General features: G+C 43.2%; 1 protein-coding gene and 1 pseudogene across 1 annotated transcript in view; one reads left to right on the forward strand and one right to left on the reverse strand.

Annotated features, from left to right (window-relative positions):
• Nucleotides 1-251: 251 nt before the first annotated feature.
• LOC126032765 (uncharacterized) lies at nucleotides 252-367 on the forward strand (annotated as a pseudogene).
• Nucleotides 368-3945: 3578 nt separating this feature from the next.
• TAPT1 (transmembrane anterior posterior transformation 1) overlaps nucleotides 3946-25063 on the reverse strand; it is a 57722-nt gene continuing 36604 nt past the window's right edge. The window contains exons 5-14 of the mRNA XM_049790231.1: nucleotides 24434-24569; nucleotides 23063-23160; nucleotides 22840-22909; nucleotides 18293-18373; nucleotides 17447-17556; nucleotides 14211-14270; nucleotides 13558-13626; nucleotides 9668-9744; nucleotides 7444-7604; nucleotides 3946-4846 (exon numbers count right to left, since the gene is read on the reverse strand). Of these exons, the coding sequence (XP_049646188.1) occupies nucleotides 4626-4846; nucleotides 7444-7604; nucleotides 9668-9744; nucleotides 13558-13626; nucleotides 14211-14270; nucleotides 17447-17556; nucleotides 18293-18373; nucleotides 22840-22909; nucleotides 23063-23160; nucleotides 24434-24569 (1083 nt within the window). The 3' untranslated portion in view covers nucleotides 3946-4625. The remainder of the gene's footprint in view (nucleotides 4847-7443; nucleotides 7605-9667; nucleotides 9745-13557; nucleotides 13627-14210; nucleotides 14271-17446; nucleotides 17557-18292; nucleotides 18374-22839; nucleotides 22910-23062; nucleotides 23161-24433; nucleotides 24570-25063) is intronic.

The following is a 25063-nucleotide window of genomic DNA, read 5'->3' on the forward strand; positions in this document are numbered from 1 at the left end:
TATTTGTCATGGGAATGTTGCAGTGGTGAAGGATTTTATATATAGTAAAAAAGAAAGAAAGAAAGAAAAGATAAGGCCTCCTAATTCTTTTTTTTTTTTTTGGGTCACACCCGGCAGTACTCAGGGGTTACTCCTGGCTGTCTGCTCAGAAATAGCTCCTGGCAGGCACGGGGGACCATATGGGACACCGGGATTCGAACCAACCACCTTTGGTCCTGGATCGGCTGTTTGCAAGGCAAACACCGCTGTGCTATCTCTCCGGGCCCGGTTGTGTTCTTTACACTGACTGTACAGAAAGAGGAGGTACAGTAAATACATCCCATATACACCTCACCCCAGGCCCTGTATTGTAAATTGGGGGACAAAAAAAAAAGTTTCACATGGAAGAAATGCATACCATGTTTAAAGGAAGTGAAACATTTTATAATCCTGTTGAAGCTTCTTGGGGAAATACTGACATGTGGATACTTTATCAGAATAAGCTGGAAAGAACTTGGCCCCCAGGGACTGAAGAGATAATAAATAGTGAGGAGGGCACTTGTCTTGCATGGGTCCTACCCGGGTTCAATTCCTGGCATCCCATATGGTTCACCTAGCACAGCCAAGAGAAATTCCTGAGTGCAGCATCTGCAATCCTTAACATTGCCAGGTGTGACCCCAAAACAAAAGGAGGGCCCAGATAAAGGGGACAATGATATGCCTTCCTCCCCAACCCTTCTTGGTTTTTTGCATCTTTTTCTGCCTTTCCTTAATCAGCATCTATTCCTAAAGGAGCAAAGCGAATGAAAAACTCTTAAAAGGTGTGACTTTCCCAGTGTCTGACACAACCTGAGGTGCCAGTGCAGGACATGACAGGACTTGACCAGATGCCCAGGATGGATCAAGCAGAGGTAGGTGGAAGCACTTTTTCTGAGGCACCTTCCCTTCTCCCATTTTCCCCAAGCCTAAGTGTAACATACTGGTTACTTGTCTACATAGCCAGCACATGCCCAGATCAGGGCTTAGGTGAGGGAAGTTATTGCTAGCTTTTTGGTTTTTGTTTTTACTGGCTATTCTGTCTGTTTCATGACTGTCATGAAAATATTTTTCATGCTTAGAATTCCACATGTAGTTGTTTCATAATTTGACCAATCATTTCCTTTTTGCAGGCCCAAGCACTGCTTCTGGTTCTGTGCTTCAGAGTGTGGAGATTGAACCTAGGTTCGAGGTATGCAACAAAGAGCCTTCCTGTTACCTTGTCTCTTCAACTCCAGATAAGCCCTACTGACTCCTGACCTGGTCCTTACTCATGGCTCACTTCTCCTGGCCCCCACTTCTTTCAGTCTTCAGCTCCCATTTCTCCCAATCTCCCAATTTGTAGTTCTGTTGGCAACGGGCACTCTGGTCATTCTCTACATGCCCATTAGTCTTGAAGGGTTGGTTCCATCTCTGCCTGGCTGATCCTCCTTTCTCAGACCCTCACTCACAAACTAGCTTTCAGGACTTCCCTGCCTGTCTAGCCGCAACGCCATGTTCCTATCACCTCCCCAGATGCCCCCAGCGCCATCAGCCCCTGCAAAAAATAAAGGTGGGGTTTTGCTGAATCCTTTAGCAAGCTTTAACTTCTATTTATTTTTGGGTTTTGGGGCCAAATCTGGTGGTGTTCAGGGCTTACTCCTGCTTCTGCACTCAGGAATCACTCCTGGCAGTGCTCAAGGAATCAAACCTGGGTGGGCTATATGCAGGGCAAACATGGTCCCTGCTGTATTATCTCTGTGGCACCTTTTCTGGAGTTCCTTTACTTTGGGGGCCTCCTAAGCATTGCTCAAGAGATTTAGGGTGCCTCCCAGCAAGTTTCCAGCTGAGCTCATAGTTCAACATGAAGGTATAAATGTGGAATCTCACTGACAGGGACTGAACCCAGGTTTGCCAAGTGCAAGGCAACTTAAGTGCCTTACCTGCTGTACTATCATTCCAGCCTCCACAGTAAACTTATAAGTTATTTCATAAAATATATTCTAATTTTTTTGTTTTTGTTTTTGTTTTTGTTTTTTTGGATCACACTCGTTGATGCTCAGGGGTTACTCCTGACTATGCTCTCAGAAATTGCTACTGGCTTGGGGGACCATATGGGATGCAGGGGATCGAACCAAAGTCCGTCCTGGATCAGCCGTGTGAAAGGCAAGCGCTCTATCGCTATGCTAATGCTCTGGCCCTATATTTTAAATCATTTTTTATGTACGTATGATCTCATTTTTTCCACCCATTTACAAAGTCATTCATCATACCATGGCGACACTGGAGGTGGGAAATGTGCACTGGTGAACACTATACATTGTATGACAGAGCACAGTCTTGTCCTTAAATCTTGGATGTGTAAAACCTCAAAGTGTGGCATTCAAACACCTGTGAAAACACAAGTATCTCCATTTGCTGATGGCCATGAATGGTCTTTGATCCAAGTCTACTCTGACTTTTTTCTTAGAACAAATATCAAACATTTTACCACCACTGAGGCTCCTCCCCCTAATTTAAATTAGATACCCTGTCAATTTTAGGCTAGAAATACATTTTTATTGTAGAATGGTAAACATTTCTTTCTAGACAACTGTAAACATTATTAAAATAAATGCAGTGACTGTTTTAAAAAAGATTACAAAATTGAATTTATTGAGTTTCACACAAGATGCACTTATAAAATTAGTATTGAATGCCATTGTAACAGAAGAAATGAATGTCATTCCAATTTCCTGATAGATCCTGCAAAGGAAAGGTTATTCTTCTGAAAGTGACGGCACAATAACAGAGTAACTCAAGCGGAACTCAAGGATCCCCCGACCAGATTCCTCCTCTGCCCAGGGCCACATTTGGCAAAATCTCCCTCAAAGAACTCCCACTCAAAGACTGTTCCTTTTGACGGTGAAGAGAAAGGAAAAAAAGAATTCTACAAAGGGGATAAACATCCACATATGTTTATCATACACAAAGTAATTAAGCGCCTTTTTCTTTTTAACTTAAAATACTTCCTAGTTTTATAGCTGCTTTTTTGCACTTTTCTCTTTTTACCCTAAGTGAACATTCTTCTCTCAAGATTTCTTTAGTTTAGACAAAACATTAAGATTCACTTTTGTAACCCAGCTCAGCAAAGCCAGAGCACTAAGGCTTGCTCTACGCTTCTCCCAGACACAGATAAATCATCTAAAATTTACCTACCATGTTCTCACTGGCAAGACACATCAGCACAAGAGCGAACTTGGACATAAAAAGAGGAAAAGCAGTTGACAGGAACATCAGGACATTGTGCATTTCAGACATGGAAAGTGTTCATGGGAAACGGGAAGGCTTCTCGAAAGAACAAAATAAAAATAAAAATAATAGTAGCAAAAAGGTGGTGGTGAATGATCTGCCCTGTGATGCTGGCCACGAAAGAGTGATAAAGCACAAATGGAATCAGCATCACAAAACAAGGCCCCCACAAAGCACCTTTTGGTTGCTGTTCCCGACATCCATGTGCAAGCACTCCCTAAGCCCGGACAGTCACCCACACAACACAGCCCAGCACTGCCTGCCCTGTTGTCTTTGCTCAGGCACATGGCTTCCATGTGCCCACAGACACACAGCCCCACCAGTGCAAATGTACCCTGGTGAGCTGGCAGACAGAAGGGGATGTGCTGGACAAACCCAGGCAACAATATGCTATGCCATCCAATCCACTGAGAGTATTGACTTGAACAAGTTCAACGCGTATAGGGCCAGTTCTCTGGCTCCCTCCATACTCACTTCTTTTCACTGTGGCAACTGGTGAGGCAATTCGTTTTAAAGTGAAATTAGGGAACGATACATTCAAATTAACACTGCTCTCTGCTTATTCAGTACAAAAAAGTGCCTTTCAAAACAAACCAGGGAATTCTATTTTCTCCTCTGCAATTAAACACAGCTCACATTTTGTTTGAAGGAGTAAACTAAAAAAAATGATGCAACATTTTCTCAGAGATGCATTACCTTCATTCATATTTTTTTTGACAGAAACAAAACTGATTTAGGGTTCCCCACCCCTATATAAAAAATATGCTATATTAATTCATCACATCTTAGTTTAAGGGAACTTTTCTTTTTCCTTTCTTTCGCATTCTGAGTGATTCCAATATGTCTCCCAAGATTATTCTGATGGTAAGAACATTGATCTTGAAAGTTTTAGTTGTTTTTTTTTCTTTAATGCTTTGGCAGATGAAGTCAAGTCTGAAAACTGCTGATGGGAATAAAATGAGACTGGAAAGGTGATGTCCTAGGTCGTGGGGAAAAGCTTCACAGTTTTCCAGGTATGTCCTTAGACTGAGGAGGCCTCAAGGCCAAGTTCAATGCTCTGGAAGCTCAGGGTGGTTGAACCGAAGACCTGATGCAGCTCCAGGCCCCGAGCCTGAAGGCCACGAGCTTTGTCTGCTGTGAGGCAAGCGAGGGGCTGCCTGGCGTCTCACATCTCCCCAAGTCCAGACCACGGGTCCCGCTGACCTTGGGCCAGACCACAGGACCGAAAGGAAGATACTTAGATTTGCTCTCTCCATTAATAACTTAAGTTGTTTTTTTAAATAAATACGTAAGTGCCACTGTGACATCTGCAGCGCCCGTCCTGCAGCCAGAGCCCGGGGTCAGTCAATGCGGTTGCCGCAGATCGTGAACCTGTCGATCTCCAACAGGTCTTTCTTGTTGGACGCCCTGTGTTTCAACTCCGAGCTGTCCTGCGTTATGTCCTTCTCGTCACCGTCCGGGGTTGTCAGGAACTGGTCGGAATTGCTGGTCACCAGCAGGGGAGTGACACTCTCCTTGGGATGGAGGGGCTGGCTGGACACTGAAGCAGACAGGGTCTCCTCTGTGGAGAAAGAGCCATGGGTTACAAAGGGACTGTCTGTCCTTCCGGGGGACGCTGCAGCCTCACACTTCTGGACAAAGCAAATGGTCACAGGATGCACATGGGGCAAACGTTAGAATGCATTCTGGGGGCCTTCTGTGTGACAGACCACTCTGGGGCTATGCCACATGAATCATACAACCTGCCTCTTGGACAGGCTCTAGGCTCTGGAGTTGGACCTAAAAAGCAAGCGCTGGTTCCTCTACTCGACCCATTAGCCTTTTACCACCAGAAAGCAGGAGGGACAATAAAGTGACGAAGAAAAAGAGTGTGTGTGTCTTGGACCACAGGGTATTCTGGAGACTGGACCAGGATACAGCAGAGCTGGACCTGGGCCCACCATCTTGGAAATCCTGAGTGAATCCCTCTCAGAGTTAGAAGCTTTCTGGGGACTGCTTACCAGGAATCATTGAGGCACACATACCAGAGTCCCGTCTGAGATGACTAGTACACACGTAACTGGGGAACCTATTTCCAATGTCTGGGCCAAAGCAGAAGACCTCCCCAGTCTCTGATCATAAAAGCGGGTCCCTGAGCTGCTGACCCGCAGTTCCTTCTGGGACTGTCTCTGGCTCCCCGGGGATCCTCCTGCACAGACCCCAAAACTGTGTGAAAAGGGCACCCAGCACCCTGAGCTACGTATGGTCTGGGCTTCATCAAATGTGAGATCCCTTCAAGCAAGATGGCCAGGACAGAGCACACAGGTCTGGCATGATTTGCTGTTAGAAGATGTCGACCCTCCTATCACAGTGGCACCTAGGCGGGGGGGGGGGGGGGGGGGGGGGCGCCCTCTGTGAGGTGCTCTGAATAAGTGGAGACCCAATCTATTGTGTATTGGTGCAGGACCCTCTGCTGGAGCCTGGAGTTCCAGCAGACGTGGATCCTTTCTGGAGGGGTCTCCTCCACTCACTTTCACAGCACTTTCAAGAAGACTGCCTCAGCATGGCCCTAGCTCCTGTGCAAGCCCTGTCACCCGACAGGTTTTTTGACCCTGCTGTTTCCCGTTTGGCCCAGGGCAGACTCTGCTAGAATGGTCCAAGTCACTGGTTCCTCTTTCTACACAGAGGTAAACCCTTTCAGCAAAAGCCACCTGAGCAAGTGTCTCCTCCAGCAGCCAGCTTCTGTCTCTTGAGTCCCCGTTCTTCCTCCAAGACCTCCAGGCCAGGCAGCCTGGATCATGGAGCTCCCTTCCTTGCTTTCTTCCTCTACATAACAAAACACTCTAGCACACCCTAAGCTCTCGCACCTTCATCTCTGCACTCCCCCCATTCTGAGCCAGCCACGTTCAGCTGGTCCCGGACAGCCTCCAAGGCTAGAAAATCGGCCCTGGAACATGACTGTGATTAGGTTCCGCCTCAAGCACCCCTTGGCTGCAGGAATGCAATGGTGCTTCCACTGCATCAGAGCTCCATGCATGCCAGCCTCTCTGCACAGTGCTCCCGGCAGGACAACCACAGACGCCACACTGCTCTGAGCTAGGGAAGGGCCTGTGGGGACACTCCTTCCTGAGAAAACTGCCCCCTCACAGTGGGGCAGGCACCACCCTGCTTCCCTGAGCCCGCAGTCCTTCCTCCATGGGCCAAACTGGCCCTTTTCCTCTCCTTGTCTCAGAAAACCAGGCCAGCAATTGATTCAGATCTCAGCAGGGAACCTAGCTCAGACCCGGGCTTTGGTCTTCAGGGAGAGTATTCCTCACAGTTCCGAGTTTCTTACTTTGACTGGCCTGCTCAGGGTTCCTACTCCCACCTCATTCAGCTTTGGGAGATTACGACCTGACTGAGAATCTATCCATTTCTTCTGGGTTTTCCAGTTTACCATCAGAACACTGTTCACAGTAACCTCTCTTTCTATTTTGGATGGCTAAAGGGTCACTGTAATATCTCCCCTTTCGTCTTTGATCTGATTTATTTGCACATTTTCCTTTTCCTTCCTTCGTGATTCTAGCCTCAAGGTGTATTTATCTTGTCTACTCTTTCAATGAACCAACTACTGATCATGGATTGTTTGAACTGATTTCTTGGGTTATAACTTGTGAACTTTTGCTCTCATTTTTATTCTTTTTTGCTTTTTGGGCCACAACCAGTGGCGCTTAGGGGTTACTCCTGGCTACGTGCTCAGAAATCGCTCCAAGCTTGGGGGGACCATATGGGACGCTGGGGGATCAAACTGTGGTCCATCCTGGGTCAGCCGCATGCCAGGCAAACGCCCGACTGCTGCCATTACTCCGGCCCCTGCTCTCATTTTTATTTTTTCCCTTTCTCCTCATTATCTTTTGGTCTCCTGGGCTTTTTCTTCTCCAAATTACTGTCCTCTTCACCACTGTATCCCTGGGCCTGTGCTGTGACAGAGCTTGTGATTGTGTTTTGGACAGTGAGTGAGTGTGGAGTGCGGGTTGCCAGACTGGGCCTGAGCTGGGCAAGAGATAGCCTGGGACTATTCCATCACAAGCACTGAGCACTAGGAAGCCCATCTTTTAGCGCTGCTGAAGGTGGGCTAAGCAGCTCTGTCCACAGTGAGGGAGAGTCTATATGCAAAGCAAGATGGAGCAGCAGTCCTACCTGGAGACGGCTTGCATTTGCTCTGTGATGAGGAGGATGGTTTGCCGGGAGTGCTGGTGGGGGCAGAATTAAACAGTTTGTCTTCCATTTTGGCGTCTTTGACATATTGGCACGATTTTCCCAGTAGCACGATACTATTTAGTACTTTCAGGGATATCAACCTGAAATCAGAAAGGAAAAAACAGTGTTGCCCATTAGTGCCCCATGGCACCTGTGGCTGACTGACAAAAAGGTAAAGCAGGGAGACCCCAGGGCACAGGGCACTGCAGGGCGAGTCCGAGACAGCAAGTCTCTAAGCAAAGCCCATTTCCCAAGACTTCTTGCCACAAGGAACACTTCTGATACATTCCTCGGTTCAGGTTTTAAGATATTATGTTGTCTCATCTAGGCCCAGCTCCCACAGCCCCTATGGTCTGGCGGGTCTGAAGGTTGCAGGGTGAGGGTAGAGAGATTCACAAGGCAGTCTGATAAGTTCCAGGGTCAGCCAGCTTTATTTCACGGTCCTAACCACACCTCCTCACATGGCCTCCATACTAAGCTTTTTCCTAGAAGCTCTACTCCTTCTGGGCTCTTTCAGCCTGTCTCCCTTTCAGCTGCTTTTTCCAGGCTTCCTAACAGGCTTCCAGGCTGACTAACTCCCTTTGACGATGATCAATTGCTAATGCTGAATCTGATGCTGAATCTCTGATGATGATGCCTCTCCTACACTTCTCTCTCTAACTCTCCTTCTTATCGCCTCTCTCCCCCCCATGCAGCCTCCTCTACTCGCCCATTCTACATGTGGGCAGTTCTAATCACTCAGGTGGGATAAATAATAATAAATGTGGGGGAGGGGATACCCGCAATATTATACAACTTAGAAGATTTACCTTACCAATCAAGTTCTTACTACAAAAAGTACATTTAATGAAAAAAAAAAAAGAGAGAGAGAAAAATCCCCACCCACCCCTAACATGTATTATTCTGTGCTTATTTCTGCCACAGATGGTCACCTATAAGAAGTTTCTCCTTAGAAATAGAATAGCGGGGAGGGCACTTGCCTTGCATGTGGCCAACCCAGGTTCAATCCTCAGCATCACATCCTGAGCCCTCCAGGAGTGACTCCTGAGCATTGCTGGGATTTCTTGGTGTTGCCCCAAAAAGGGGCACTGAGGATTTCTGGGTGTTGCCCCAGAAAGGGACACTATGGCCCAAAAGTTTACAAGAAACCCCAATTTTCCTGCTTAGTTAGCACCAGTGTGGGTCATCCTTTTGTTTCTCAACCAGTGAATCTGTGAAGGAAATGCTTTCAACAGGTACTCAGAATCACATTTGGCACAGAGAAATGGCAACCAATTTTGTGATTTTTATTACTGGTAGTTTTATTATTTCTTTTGGGCTATCAGCAGTGCTCAGGGGGCTTGCTCCTAGTGTTGTGCTTGGGGACCATGGTGTGGCAGGGATTAAATCCACAAGCAAATCCCATGAGCAAAGCTCATGCTTAGCCTGTTAAGCTCACTCTGGCCCAATTGTCTCCATCTTATTAGACAACATATCACAAACACATGCCCTAATAACATTGTTCCCCAACAATTTTATCTGAGTTTACAGTTTGCCAATGATTTATTATATAAAAAAAGCAGCAGTGCCCTTAATTTCTGTATTTGTGGTTATTTCCAATATTGTGCTTCTATTACCAATTTCCCGCTGAAGAAAAAAAAGAGAGTAGTTCTGTACTTCCGTAAGGGCCAAGTCCCTAAACAGTGCTTGGAGCCTCTAGTAAGAGAGGAAGCATCATGGGAGAGCCAAGGCTGCAGAGAAAAGTCTGGCGAGTACCAGGCAGAGAATATCATTTTGATTCCCCTCTGGGGTTATGCCACTCTGGTCTGGAGCAAAAGAGTCAAGTGCTAAAAAGTAATGAGCAAGCACAACAGAAATGCACAGACAGTATCCAGCACAGAAAAAAACTCTGATTATAATGGAACATCTCATAAGAGAAAACAAGGGGCAGAATCAATTCTAAGCAAGAGGGATTTAAGTAAAGGATTTCACTAGAATAGAACATAAAGTTCTTGGACTACAACAGTCAGGTAGCAACATTGTTAATTTAATCACATCACAAATATGCTCCAGAAACATGGAACTGATGAAATGTGACTTGGTTGCTCTTTGCTTCCATTATTTCCTCTTAGACCGATGATTTTACCGTCTGATCGGAAATATCATCAAGGACAGTTCATCTTACCCAAAATAGAAGAGTGTGGCACAGGCGTAAGACAGGATCCCTTGCACTTTAATCGAGCTTGTCACCACTCTGATGAGCTAGTCAGAAACACACAGACGGAACAGACAAGCAGTTTTAGTTCCCATGGAAATGATGGTTTCTCCACGCGAACTTCCCCCCTTCAGGTGCACCCCCACAGCCTTCATCTGGACCCCAGCTTTGCTCTAGCTGGGTCTGCTCCTCTCATCACAGTCCTGGTGGGATTTGTTCCCACCAACTATGTGTGACTCGTGCCACACCCAACTGTTGATTCTGCAGCCAGACAACAGACCAAGCTCAGGAATGATGTCAGCTCATCCAGAATCAGCTGATTTCTGAGGAAAAAAAACTTTGTTCTGGAAAGCGCAGGTAAATGCCTCTTGCTAGCTGCATTCCTATCTAACAGTGCATTTTTCTTCCTCTGGCTTCCGCTGTCCTTGGTTCTAACTCTTGTAAAAGAATGCCGATGCCTCACAGGAAACAGTAACAGGAGCTGTAAGCGGTTTGTACTATTTTTAAAGAATCTTCAAAGGCTGGGAAGATGGCTTAGCATCAGGGACACAGGCTCGAATATGCAGGGACCCTTGTGTGATTCCTAGCATCCACGGACCCTGCAAATTTTATCTGGGGTAATTCAGGAATACCCCAGAATATGGCTCTGGAGAACCCGACCCTTAGCACTGTAGCCCCAAAACTGAACTATCTAGCCTAGGTACTGAGTATTCGAGAGGGGCCTCTGAGTCCTTGTGCTGCTTGGGAGGCCTCACCCCACTATTCTAAGACTCGTTTCTTTCTTTTTGGGGGAAGGGGCACACCTGGTGAGGGGTTACTCCTGGCTATGTGCTCAGAAATCACTCCTGGCTCGGGGGATCATATGGGACACCGAGAATCGAACCCAGGACTGTCCTGGTCTTGCCACATGCAAGACAAATGGCCTACTGCTGCACTATCACTTCAGCCCCTAAGATTCATTTCTTAAAGCAACAGTTGGCTTTTGTGAGTGATTAGCAGTTAAACATTTTTTTTTTAATCTCTTACAAATAAAGAGGAAACATTTCTGATCTTGGAAGTGGTGGGATCTGTTATAAAAAGTATTTATAAACATTACAGTTCAGATTAATACACCCAGATATTTGGAATCTAGGGCAGGGAAGGAGAATACTATCTGGAAACTGAAAATCAGAAAAAATAATCTTATTATTAATGTTAAGTTATCACATGAAAGAACTTGTTAAGAGTGTCTGGAGGGCCCGGAGAGATAGCACAGCAGCGTTTGCCTTGCAAGCAGCTGATCCAGGACCAAAGGTGGTTGGTTCGAATCCCGGTGTCCCATATGGTCCCCCGTGCCTACCAGGAGCTATTTCTGAGCAGACAGCCAGGAGTCACCCCTGAGCACCGCCGGGTGTGGCCAAAAAACCAAAAAAAAAAAAAAAAAGTGTGTCTGGAATACCGTATGACAGATTTTAAATATTTAAAAAAATGCCATTACTAGTAAAAGTTGAGCGATAATAGAATGAACTGGCACATGCTCTATCAAGTCTTATTATGAGAACACAGGTAAGGAAGCATTACCTCTAGCATCATGTCTAATTACAAAATCACCTGGTGTACGAACACTTACGAGGGGAATTGAGGGGAATTAAAGAGCTAGTGATTCCATTCAGAGTACATGACTTTATTTTCATCTAGTTTATCCGTTCAGGAACTATTTCCATGAGACCTTCATGCAGGATTTCTTGGAACTATTTTCGGATATGGATTCATGTAGGACATAAGGCAACATTGAGAAGGAAATGGTGCCTCTCCTGGAGTTGTAATTAAAAATTAACTTGATCACTGGGCCTTATACCTCACAGGGTTCCCAGCTGTCTGCCCCAGGAACCCTGTCACCATCTGGAAAAGCCCATTGGGCCACTGCACAACTGTCCACTCCCCTTCTAAAAGGCAGGAGGTTTTCCAGAAGTGTTCAGCTAATCAATTGTAGTAATTAAGCTCAAGTCTTTTGGCAAAGTCACTATCTATATAAATGCTCATTTAAAGAATCAAAAGAGGAACAACTTTATATGTTGTATTAAAAAATTATATCACGAGCTTTCTAGTAAGTCAGTCAGTTGTGATAAACAGCCATTACTTGACACAACAGGATCATCCAAATTCAACTATTTAATTAGCTCTATAAAAACTCAGCCTGAGGGGCCGGGCGGTGGCGCTAAAGGTAAGGTGCCTGCCTTGTCTTCGCTAGCCTTGGACGGACCGCGGTTCGATCCCCCGGTGTCCCATATGGTCCCCCAAGCCAGGAGTAACCCCTGAGCATTACCGGGTGTGGCCCAAAAATCAAAAAAAAAAAAAAAAAAAAAAAAAAAAAACTCAGCCTGAGGTCTAGTTTTGTCATCACACTGTGTGTAATATGCTTTTGAGTTTCGGGAAACAAATGTAGACAACACTAACAACCGATTTACCAGGCTTTTTACAATTTCTCTTTAAAATCTTTCATTTCCCCGGAATGCTGGTTTCCTAAATATTAAGCAAGCTACTTAAAAGGCCGCGCACATTTGAGGCGTGATCCTATATCCATTTTAGAATGTTATTTGGAAAGTCCCCCTGAGATTCAAGTAACTTTCAATCCAACAATTCTCCATCCTAGAGAAAGGCAGGAAGTCAGTTTAGAGTCAGTTTAATGTCGCTGGTCTGACCTGCAATTCACTTATCCCATCCTCAGTGTACTCCCGCAGAACTCAACAGTATAGAACTCTAAATGTTTTTCTGCAGAAAGATGACTTAATTTGTCTTAATTTGAGATGATGTACTCAGTACGGAACATACTAAAATACAAATATTACACTATTAATATTATTAAGCCAGATGCGGAGAGCAACTTTATGCAAACCTGTTCCCAGTGATTCACTTAACTATTCAAGGTTGATGACCTGCTTTGGGGTTAATTTAGTAAAGTTTGGTATTACTACATATATTTATTTGGGGCTGGGGATGAACCATACCTGGCAGTGCTCACTGGGGATGGTGGTGGTGTCTGTTCCTGGCTCTGAGCTCAGGAGTGATCCCTAGCGGTGCTCAGGGGTTCTTGTGGTGCTGGGGATAGACTCAGGGTTGACAAATCCAACGTGTGCACCTTACCCCCTATTCTATCTCTCTGGCCTCACATAGTTTACAATTATAGATTCAAGAATTATCCTACCCGTGGAAGGTAACAATATAAGCTGTGACTGCAAATACTTTAGCATTTGCTTTTGGATAACTGTAATGGATACAGAGCAAATTGGGGCATGCCACAATTTACTTAATCTATTCCATCTTTTTCCCAAATTCTCCTACTCTGAGGGCTACCAAGTCCATAAGTGGATTCACTTGTGTCCACTACTGACATATACCACTACTGACAGTACCAGAGGTCACACCAGCATCGTCTACCAGGTATTTACATTCAAAAAACAAATTTTAGGGTCAGGGGATGGCTTACAGGGCCAGAGCACATACATGTAGCATCTCTGCCAGGACCACTGCACTGTTTGATCTGTGGAAACCTGGGAGCAGTGATGGGCCTCACCACTGACTGGGAAAAACCTTCCTCCCTATCCTAAATAAATAAGCAGATGAGAGGATTTCCCTAGTGGGAAAGCTGTCACCTCAGGAGTTCTTTCACACTACTTTCTATCTACCAGGGGGCCTAAATCCACAGTGCCATCATTTAACACAAAACTTCCCGGCAAGTCAGTATTGACTTCTCATCTTTACATTAAATCCTTTTGAAATAAACGGTCCGATAATCTTATTCACATTCTATATTGTCCTACATGATTTGCCACATCATATGGTGGCGGTGATCAGAAAAGAGGTGCAGAGGTCCAACTTACTAAGACAGCCAGTGGAAGTGGGATAAAACCCATCCTCCGTGCGACGGAGTCACTATAATCTGTGTAGGCCTGCAGGGAGACAAAGAGAGGAGACAAGGTTGATGGGGTGAAACCGTCCTTGAAAGGTAGGTAGGCTCAGGGCTACAGAAATAGCTCCATGGGACACTCTGCAGGGAGGTCCAGCTTCAATTCCTAACACTGCAAGGCCCTTTGAGCACTATGAGCCAGGAGGAACCTGTGGCCTGGAGTAGGTCCCTTGCAAAAATCAAAAAAAAAAAAAAAAAAAAAAAAGCAAAGCCCTAATCAAATAAATCAAAACCGTATTATCCCCTCACCCCCAGAAAAGCTCCAAGTAGGCGGGGCCAGGAGCAACCAGAAAAATTTGACACTGTCAATGAAAATATGCGTGTGTGTATAAGTTTTAAATAAAAAATTGCAAATTAAAGTTGCAAAAACCATATTCCATTTTTGTATAAGTTAGCATTACTTCTGTGGACTTGTAAACATTTTGTTTTGAGAAAGGAGCAGTTTCCCTTAACTTACGCAGAACTTATGCACTAACTTCCCTTAATTTATGCAGAATTCCCTTAATTCCAGGCCAAATTCAGACACTGTTCAGTTCATTTCAGCAAGTTGGTCAATATAATGCTTACATTTTTCTGTCGGCTGCTAACAAGGTCAAAAGCAAGGCTGGCTCTGTATTCACTATAGACCTAAAAATAAATAAGAAGTATTAACCAAATAAGATTATATGTAACTACAAAATGTTAGCACTAATAAATAATACATTAAGATTAAGACTTTGTAGATAAAAATGCTTAAAAATTAACCAGGACAAAGGTTGCAATCAAATATCTGGATTGTGAATTTTTTTTTTCTTCAAAATACAAGGTAAATAAGCAATTCTCTCAAATGATATATGCATGAGAACAATTTACGGTCCTGGAGCTTAAAAATTTCAGAAGAATGACTATTTTAAGAGTAGAATATAAATAAAACAATTTTGATATTTTAATTTTAATAAATCACTGATATTATGATGATGAAATTATTACTGTAATAACAAGAGCTTTGAAAAGTGAATGCTAACAGCAAGATAAAAAACTAAGGCAGAAAACGCATTATATTATAAAGACATTTATAGATTGTCACTCTCACTATAAACTAGACCAGAGGGGCTGAAGCAATAGCATAGCAGGGAAGGTGCGCTTGCCTTACATTTGGGCAACCCGGATTCATCCCCAGGCATCCCATACAGTCCCCTGAGACTGCCAGGAGTGATTCTTGAATGCAGAGCTAGGAGTAATCCGAGCACTGCTGGATGTGACCCAAACTCCCTCAACAACAAAACAAGCAACACCAGGAATGAATCATCCCTGTTACTTTACACTTAAGATGCTGAGAAAATGACAGCAGGACAAAGAATCTATTTTGTATGAAAAAGCCAAGAGTAAATCATGAAAAGATCTGTTTTACAGTGCTTTATAAAAAAATAAATAAATTCAAGTATATTCTGTATTCAGAAAACTGGGTTAGGGAGATGTAGGGTCAAAGGGCTGAATCAGATTCTTTACTATAACCAACTTGTTAATTATATGGCAGCAGCTGTACAGCTGCATTAGAATTTAAATCTGTTTTCTGAAAATAAACAAGTAGGTGTCAAGAGTAAAACATAGTCTCACCCAAATAGAATCTAAAAAACTGCTCACATTACTACTCACTCTGAGCCGGAGGGAAGAATGCACTAGGAAGCACTAGCATGTTTTTACACAATGAAAGTCTGCAGTGTACCTGATTCCAATATTTTGAGAACTCTGAAAGTTTCATCAAATATTTTCACTAGAAATATTTGTTGCTTGTCATCCAGAGTTGATCACAGAGGAATCAATTTTTGTTTATTTTTTTGTTCTTTTATATGTTTTTATTTTTATTTTTTTTTATTTTTTGAGTTACACCCAGCAATGCTCAGGGTTATTCCTGGCTCTGCACTAAAGGACCACTCCTGGCGGAACTCAGGGGCTCACATTTGGGATGCTGAGGATCGAACCATGGTCGACTGTGTGTTAATCAAGTGCCCTACCCACTGTCCTATCTCTCTAGTCCTAGGAATCAACTTTTACACATAAAATATTTTACAACGCTAGCTAGAAAAATACCTTTTGATAACCAGTACTTATATACTGAAACAATATACTTCCATTAGAATTTTAAAAAATTGAGGGGCCGAAGTGGTGGCGCAAGTGGAAGGTCCCCCAAGCCAGGAGCAATTTCTTTTTTTTTTTTTTTTTTTTTTTTTGCCTTAATTTTTTTTTTTTTTTTTTTTTTTTTATTTAAACACCTTGATTACATACATGATTGTGTTTGGGTTTCAGTCATAAAAGGAACACCACCCATCACCAGTGCAACATTCCCATCACCCAAGTCCCAAATCACCCTCCTCCCCACCCAACCCCCGCCTGTACCCTAAACAGGCTCTACATTTCCCTCATACATTCTCAATATTAGGACAGTTCAAAATGTAGTTATTTCTCTAACTAAACTCATCACTCTTTGTGGTGAGCTTCCTGAGGTGAGCTGGAACTTCCAGCTCTTTTCTCTTTTGTGTCTGAAAATTATTATTACAAGGGTGTCTTTCATTTTTCTTAAAACCCATAGATGAGTGAGACCATTCTGCGTTTTTCTCTCTCTCTCTGACTTATTTCACTCAGCATAATAGATTCCATGTACATCCATGTATAGGAAAATTTCATGACTTCATCTCTCCTGACAGCTGCATAATATTCCATTGTGTATATGTACCACAGTTTCTTTAGCCATTCATCTGTTGAAGGGCATCTTGGTTGTTTCCAGAGTCTTGCTATGGTAAATAGAGCTGCAATGAATATAGGTGTAAGGAAGGGGTTTTTGTATTGTATTTTTGTGTTCCTAGGGTATATTCCTAGGAGTGGTATAGCTGGATCGTATGGGAGCTCGATTTCCAGTTTTTGGAGGAATCTCCATATCGCTTTCCATAAAGGTTGAACTAGACAGCATTCCCACCAGCAGTGGATAAGAGTTCCTTTCTCTCCACATCCCCGCCAACACTGTTTATTCTCATTCTTTGTGATGTGTGCCATTCTCTGGGGTGTGAGGTGGTATCTCATCGTTGTTTTGATTTGCATCTCCCTGATGATTAGTGATGTGGAACATTTTTTCATGTGTCTTTTGGCCATGCGTATTTCTTCTTTGTCAAAGTGTCTGTTCATTTCTTCTCCCCATTTTTTGATGGGGTTAGATGTTTTTTTCTTGTAAAGTTCTGTCAGTGCCTTGTATATTTTGGAGATTAGCCCCTTATCTGATGGGTATTGGGTGAATAGTTTCTCCCACTCAGTGGGTGGCTCTTGTATCCTGGGCACTATTTCCTTTGAGGTGCAGAAGCTTCTCAGCTTAATATATTCCCATCTGTTAATCTCTGCTTTCACTTGCTTGGAGAGTGCAGTTTCCTCCTTGAAGATGCCTGTAATGTCCTGGAGTGTTTTGCCTATGTGCTGTTCTATATATCTTATGGTTTTGGGGCTGATATCGAGGTCTTTAATCCATTTGGATTTTACCTTTGTACATGATGTTAGCTGGGGGTCTAAGTTTAATTTTTTGCAAGTGGCTATCCAATTGTGCCAACACCACTTGTGCCAGGAGCAATTTCTAAGCGAATAGCCAAGAGTAACCACTGAGTGTCACCGGGTGTGGTCCCACAGAAACAAAAACAAAAAAAGAAATTGAAACAAAATTCTAATTTTCAGGTAGTAGCACTCTGCTACTCTCGTCATGAACTAAATAAATCTACACTTGTTAGTCTGTAATTTGACATGAGGGAGAAGTTTAACACGAAATTGCTTATTATCATACATACATCTGCAGTAATGTCATTGAATTTGGTGATAAAGGCATGCTTTACAATATCCACAGCAATCTCTGATGCAATCACCATACAGACATCTGGAAACAGCACCCAGAAATGATCTATAAAGTATAGGGGAAAGAGACAGTCATGTTTCTCAACATGAAGAGAATCTGTGATACACCGAACCCAGAATCCATAGCATTGCAGGCATCCATGACATCCCCAAATCTCCCTGGGGTCCAACTACAATGCTTCTAAAACCACACACACAACTAGGATTCATTCACAGCTGCCGAAGTGCACACTGTGAGGTTAAAGGGGAATTCAGCCCAAGAGATCACTCCACACCCACACAGCTGCCCAAAAAGAAACTCAGAAAAATTTTATAGCAATGTGTTTGTTAAGAATTATGCTGCCAGGTGTGGCCAAAAAAAAAAAAAAAAAAGCTGAGTAAAATAAGATAGAGAGACATAGACACAAAATAGTCTCACTCATCTGTGAGATTTAAGAAAAATAAAAAACATTATTGTAATAATACCCAGAGACAATAGAGATGAGGGCCTGAAGGACCAGCCCCACAGAGTGGTGAGTCCAGTTAGAGAAATAATACACTGACAACTCTCATGGCAATGGTAGTGAGTGAGAGAAATAGAAAGCTGCCTGTCTCAAATACAGGCAGGGGGAGGGGGGGAGGGAGATGGGGGCATTGGTGGTGGAAATGCTGAACTGGTAGAGAGGTATGTTCTTTTTGATAACTAAAACCCAACTACAAAAATGTCTGTAATCATGGTATTTAAAGAAAGATATTATATATTTTAAAAAAAACAACCCCATAATGGAGAAAAAAAGAATTACCTGGATTCCAAGAAAATTGCTCCATGTTTCTTAAGCACACTATTAGTAAGAGTATATAATTTGTGAATCGTTCCTTAATATCTAAAAATTAACATATAAAAATGGTTAGAACATGACATTATATTCAAACACAAAAAACATGATTATTATTCAGATGTTATAGGCATATCTTTATCTGTGTAGGATGGTGCTCCATTGGTAAGACACTTAATTCTTAACTCACCATATAACTCTACCATGGAAAAACTTTTTACAAATAAGTTTTCAAAAATATTCAAAACAGGGCCCGGAGAGATAGCACAGCAGTGTTTGCCTTGTAAGCAGCCGATCCAGGACCAAAGGTGGTTGGTTCGAATCCTGGTGTCCCATATGGTCCCCCATGCCTGCCAGGAGCTATTTCTGAGCAGACAGCCAGGAGTACCCCTGAGCACCGCCGGGTGTGGCCCAAAAAAGCCAAAAAAAAAAAAAAATTCAAAACATAAATCTGTGCAAAATGTTTCTGAGGGCATATGACAGTGTTTTATAAAGAAAAAAGGTAGAAGGAACAAGTATAAAATGTCAAATAATATAAAACTCCAGTTTCCAAAGAATTTCCCAATTCGAGTGAAATGAAATTGCAAGTCCTCAGGCATCAGCCTTACGAAGCCTCCCTCGTTTAGCTAAGCGAGTCCTCGTATCATAATATCATCTCTGAGCATAGCCTCAGATTTGTAGCTAAGAACCCCCAAATTAGACTGAATTTAATTACTTCTGGGGGGGGTTCCTCTGGCAGTGCTCAAAGAGCCCAGTGGCCACCCGAAGTGACACTAGGTCAACCCTGTCATGTGGGAGCTGAGGCTGGGGTGCTGAGATGACAAGGAATACCCAGGTCACCCTGGGGCACTGAACCTTGTGGTGCTAGGGACCAAATTAAGGTGGAATGTACACTAGAGAACCACTGTACTTTACTTTACCTCCTGACCAGGTATATGATATTTACTAGGAATTAGGGACCTTGAACTTATAAGAAACACATTTGGTAAAAGCCAGTGGCCAGGTTTCTGCTGAACACTAGCATACTTCTTATAGTATTTATCCAGGAATGAAAAGTGCATCTGTGTGCAGGGGGTGAGGTTGGGTGAGGGTGGGAGGATCTGGTCAGTCACAAGCCACTTCCTCAGTAATTACAAGTGCCACTGAGCTGTGCAGCCATGGGCTCTGCAGCTTCCTGTCTTCCAATTTCATTCCTAGAGTCCTTCCTGGGGTTGTGGTTACTCTTATTTTGAGGGGATCAACAATGCATTATAGTATCACATAGACACAGAGCATTAGAATCAAGGCTGCTCCTCTTAGTTCCACCTTCGGCTGTTTCTCCGTAGCAAATTGCTTGGTTTGTTGTTGTCTTTTTTTTTAAATTGGGCCACACCCAGCAGCGCTCAGGGGTTACTCTTCGCTCTGTGTTCAGCAATCTCTCCTGGCAGGCTCAGGGGGTCCATATGAGATGCTGGGAATTAAACCTGGGTTTGTCTGGGCTCTGCCACATGCAAGGCAAACACTCTACCTCTGTGCTATCTCTCCGGCCCCAAATTGCTTGAGTTTCTTTCTATTCCATAGCTGAACCCCTTGTTTTTCTGTAAATCGTCCTTCCCAAATGTGTTTTCCCTCACCCCCCACACTTGTCCAGTCACGAGTGGTTCCTTCTTTCCCCAAGCAGTTGGCTGCACTGTACTGGAGAGGGAACTGAGCCAGGGCTTTTGAGAAGGTCAATGACACAGACTGCCATTCTTTCTGAGGAGGGTTTTCTCTCATCTCTGGAAATGCCCCCTTTGGGGGACCAACTCACAGCAGAGAGTGTCCTAAGGCAAAGTGCACAGGTTGCTTCCTTGAAGGGCAGAACAAAATAGAAAGGAAGCATATGGGCAGACTCGAGAACACATGTGACTGCTTCGCAATCACATGGTCTATTTGCTTGTGAATTTAAAAGGGGATGTCTGTCCTGGAATGAATTCTGCACAATTTGAAAACGTCTTCTCTACTGGCTATGGAATTCACTCACGAGATTAATCACCCTCATCAGAAAACCCTTCATTGGAATTCCACAGAGCTATTCACAAAGGTACAAATATGTGGGACAGGCCTTTGAATTTCTACTTTCCACAATTAAAAAAAAGGTACTTATTTCTGCTCCCTTGGTTAAGTATAGATGTATATGTAATGTTATCTTATCTGGTTCATTACTCTTTACAGAATTATCTATAAAGAAACTAACCAGACTTTAAGATATTTTCTAAAATAAAAATACTGTAGAATTTATTTAAAGTTGATCAATTAATTCTGTACAACAAATGCAATTTATACTATTAAGGATAAGAAAGTAAAGCGAAACATTAAGTAACTGCTCAGGCATTTATCAACTATGAAAAGAAACTTATAAATCCTTTTAAAAATTCATTTGTGGGGGGTGAGGTAAAAAAATTCATTTGTATACTTTTCTAATTTTAATACTTAAAATGTTTTACAGGGACCGGAGAGATAGCATGGAAGTAGGGCATTTGCCTTGCATGTAGAAGGAGAGTGGTTCAAATCCTGGCACCCCTCTAGTCCTCCGAGCCTGCCAGGAGCAATTTCTGAGCATAGAGCCAAGAGAAACCCCTGAGCGCTGTCAGGTGTGACCCCCCCGCCCCACCAAATGTTTTACAGATTAAAAATTGGAGCACCACTGAAGTGCTTATATTGTTTTCATAATAAATATAATTTAGGGGCTAGAGCAGTGGCACAGCGGTAGGGCATTTGCCTTGCAAGCGCTAACCTAGGATGGACTGCAGTTCGTTCCCTGGCGTCCCATATGGTCAGTCCCCCAAGCCAGGAGTGATTTCTGAGCGCATAGCCAGGAGTAGCCCTTGAGTGTCATCAGGTGTGGCCCAAAAACCAAACCAAAACAAAACAAAACAATAAAAACTTTGAGAATAAATTCTTATAATGGTTTATATTGCACCAAACTCTAAAAACTCAGACTCTACCAAAATGAGAATTCTTTTTTAAAATCAGAGAACTTACAAGATAGTGATGAATGTAGTAAAAGCACTTTTGATATTTAAAATACAAAGTCCCAATTTTCCCAAGATATTAGCAGTCCTAGGAATAATATACAGTCTGAATTTATGTATCAATGAGGGACTGTCCAATCTCCAACCATCCTTGGCAATGAATGTCACAGAGGCTTAGTGGGAAGGAAAGGGATCACCCGAGTTGGGCTACTCTTCGCTTCAATGCTCAGCCCAAGGATGTGATGTCACTTGAGTTCTTCAGGGCTGGGAATTTACCTTCATCCACCAGTGGTGTTTAGTTAGGGGCCTCTCGAGGGACATACCTGGTGGTGTGCTAGACACCATGTGGTGTCAGGGATCTAGCTGGGGTCAGCAGCATCTGAAGTGTGTACTATTCTCTCCAGTTCCTGGAACTTTGCTCTGCATCAACATATCTACTGTGGGGTCTTTCTGAATGCAGAATTCACACATCCATGGGTAAACTAGCTGAGGAAAATTCTTGTGTCATGAACACAAGTCTGAAGGTCCTCGATTCTCAGGCTGGGGATAGAGCACAAAGGACTGGAGACAAAATACTTTGCCTGTGAAAAACCCAAGGCTTGATTTCAGGTAAGGAACCAATACGATTGGTTCCTTAGGTGCAGGAAGAGCAACCTCTGAGTAATGATCTGGGAGTAGTCCGAGAACTGTCAGAAGTGATCCAAAAATCAGCCAAGAAACAGAAATCCTAGATTCTGTACTGGGCTGTGTTTGCCAGCCAGAGGGGGAAAGGGCAACAAGTTACAAGTCTGACTTTATAAACTACAGCCCCACTTGTCCTCAAGCCAACTCCCCTATCAGTCATCTAGCAGACTGGAAGGGATCAAGTTTTCTCTGAAATGTCTCAGTGAAGCCTGCCACATGGAAGAGAGTGAGGTGGTGGGTTTTATATTATGCATTTGGTCACTGAGTTCTGGAGAGAAATAAACGTGTGCCCAGGGATTACTCTTGATACCAGAAATCACTTCTGGTGGTGCTCATGGCAGGATATGAGATGCCAGTGACTAAACTCAAGTTTGTTATATGCAAGGAAAATGTCCTACCTATAATACTGCTCTGCCCACAACTTGCAAGAAATTTCTATATTAGTGTAAAATTTCTGAAAGTATATAAAGCTGCTATATAAATATTTCTAATTTTTTGTTACCACTTTAAGCATGCTGTGATTATAACAACCAGAATAATGACATAGTTAAAATGACAAGAGTAAGAGAAGACACAGCTTATCTCAAACAGCATGAAGGCCAGAGAGATAGTCTGATGGGTAAGGTGTTTGCCTTGCCCACAGCTGACCTGGGTCCTAGCCCTAGCAGTAAGCTCTATGCACAGGGGATGTGGCCCATTTTCTTCCCCCAAAAAACTGGAAAATAATGACAACCTGCACAGTTTAGGAATGAACTGCAAATAATAATAATAATAAATAATTATTAAATAAAATAAATAATAATACAGGCAGCTGCAAGTAGCAATGGATTTACATACCGCTATTGGACATTTGAAAAAGATTATTCTTTTCAAATTTCTTGAAAACGCTTCCTTTAATTTCAACAAACTGAAAGAGGAAACAGAAATATTTCCATCATTATAACAGTCCCCAAAAAGATGACACACTGTCCTGGAAAAGCAATGACATAGAAAAAAAATAAAGTTATTAATGCCACGTGACCCCTTGTGATAAATAAATGGAAATAAATGGCTTACTTACATTGTTAGACATCATGATTGTGAGCAGGGACTTGTTGTGTGAGTTGAAAGCTACGTTGAGAGTTGTTGCTTGAACCAGAATGAGAATGGCGTGCAAGACTGGCGGGAAGAGAGGGATGTCAAGGAAACAAACTGTTGTGTATCTTCACCTCCTCTTAGCAGGTATGACAGACTCTTAGAAGTTAGTAATGGGAACAAGAAGATGAGCCCGCTTTTCATCAGTTCCTGCTTAAGCTCTTCGCTACCTTTGCAAATGCCCTATTGGCTGTGGCTGGAAGGAGGAAGGCGATCCCCAAACCCGCACCCAGGAGACACCCTCTGTGGAGCCACTCAGTGAGTCCCACCTGAATCTTTCAGGCACTGGGTGATAGGACAGTGAAAGAGATCCTCAGAAAGTTTTGCAAAAATTGGAGTCAATGACAAAGCCCAAATGACTTAGAAATAGACATTCTGAATTAAGATCATGTGCATTCGAAGAGAGACAAGAACATAATGTAAGGGGCTGGAGGGTTGGCGTGGAGTGGTTAAGGTGCCTGCCTTGCCAGCACTAGCCTAGGATGAGCGCATAGCCAGGAGTAACCCCTGAGCGTCACTGGGTGTGGCCCAAACCCCCCCCCCAAAAAAAAAGAGGAGGAAAAAAATTTTTACATAAGGTAAAAGTTATCCTACAGGGAGTCACTTTTCTTCAGGGAACAGGGAATACATAAAAGAACAGAAAAGCCTGAGAATTAAGGTTCATTTGCTGTTCTTTAAGGTGTCTAAAAGTTGTTGACTTGTACATATCTGGCATGTAGTTGTGTAGGAATAACAACTGTTTTACTGTTACACTTGGGGCAAGCTTTACTTGCATAAAAACCATCCCACTGAATCCTCTTAACTTTTCAGACAGCACGAGTCACCATCTACGTGACACATGCCTGAGTACAGGTCCAGATCGCACACCAAACAGGAGAGTAGGCAGGGATTGTGTGTAAGTCCAAATGGAGAGACAGATCTATGTGGGTACCATGTATACTGGACGGCCTTGGACTCTAAAAAGGCTTTCAGACACTCTGTGTGGGGACAGGCTAATTAAACTTCTAAAATGCCTCTCCAACTCCATCTCAAATTTCACTTCTAGAAGAAATCATATATACCGTTAGGCCAAGATTAGAATAAAGATCTTATAGGTCTTTGTTATAACTATTCAAGAAGAATTCATATAACTATTGCTATTCAAAGCATTTGACATTTCTCTCCTGAATATGATGTATTCGTGCACACACGCTCTCTCTGAGCCTAAGAAGTTGCTATACAAAGCAGAGAGTGTGTTCTGTTCAGAGCATTGAATATACAGTGCTGTGTGGAGTTTCTGGTAAGTCTAAAAGGATACAGACATAGAGAACGGCCATTAGGAAGTGAGGAATCACCCCAATGTGGGCTCTTTTCCGTTCTTTAGGTTCTGTGGCTGTCCAGTAAAGAGCATCCAATATATCTTGTCCAAACGATGAGAACAGACGATCTGCTACCTAAAAAGAAAGACCAACAGAAAGTGGTTTCCTCGGGCCCATTTCAGTCTGTGCCTAAAATTAAGGTCAACTCCAGTGCTAGAGATTTGATGACTGAATCCCACCAGAAGTCAAGCTCCAAATACACAGGATTTGGATGTCAGCAACTGACTGCTCTCTGACTCTTCAGGAGTCCTGCCCTCATCTTACTTGACCCTGAATAGCTAGGTGTGCAAACAATCTTATATAGCAGTGGGCTAGGAGAGGAAAGGAGGCCTGGCTTTTCTTCTCGAGAGGGAAGAGAGAGAGCTGGTTGCTCTAATTCGCAAACCTCCATGACCATCTGCACCCTGACATGAGTCCCAAATAAGGAAGCTGAGTGGTGGTAGTCAGAGAGCCCCATCACTGGATCCAGGGACCCTCCGTGGCTCTGTGAGGAAGCAGTGAGCCTCACCAACCTCAGGAACCATCATTATGAACCACCCCTTCAGAGCCAATCAAATTCAGAAGTAGAT

This window comes from Suncus etruscus, chromosome 16 (assembly GCF_024139225.1).
Source record: "Suncus etruscus isolate mSunEtr1 chromosome 16, mSunEtr1.pri.cur, whole genome shotgun sequence".
Taxonomy (NCBI): domain Eukaryota; kingdom Metazoa; phylum Chordata; class Mammalia; order Eulipotyphla; family Soricidae; genus Suncus; species Suncus etruscus.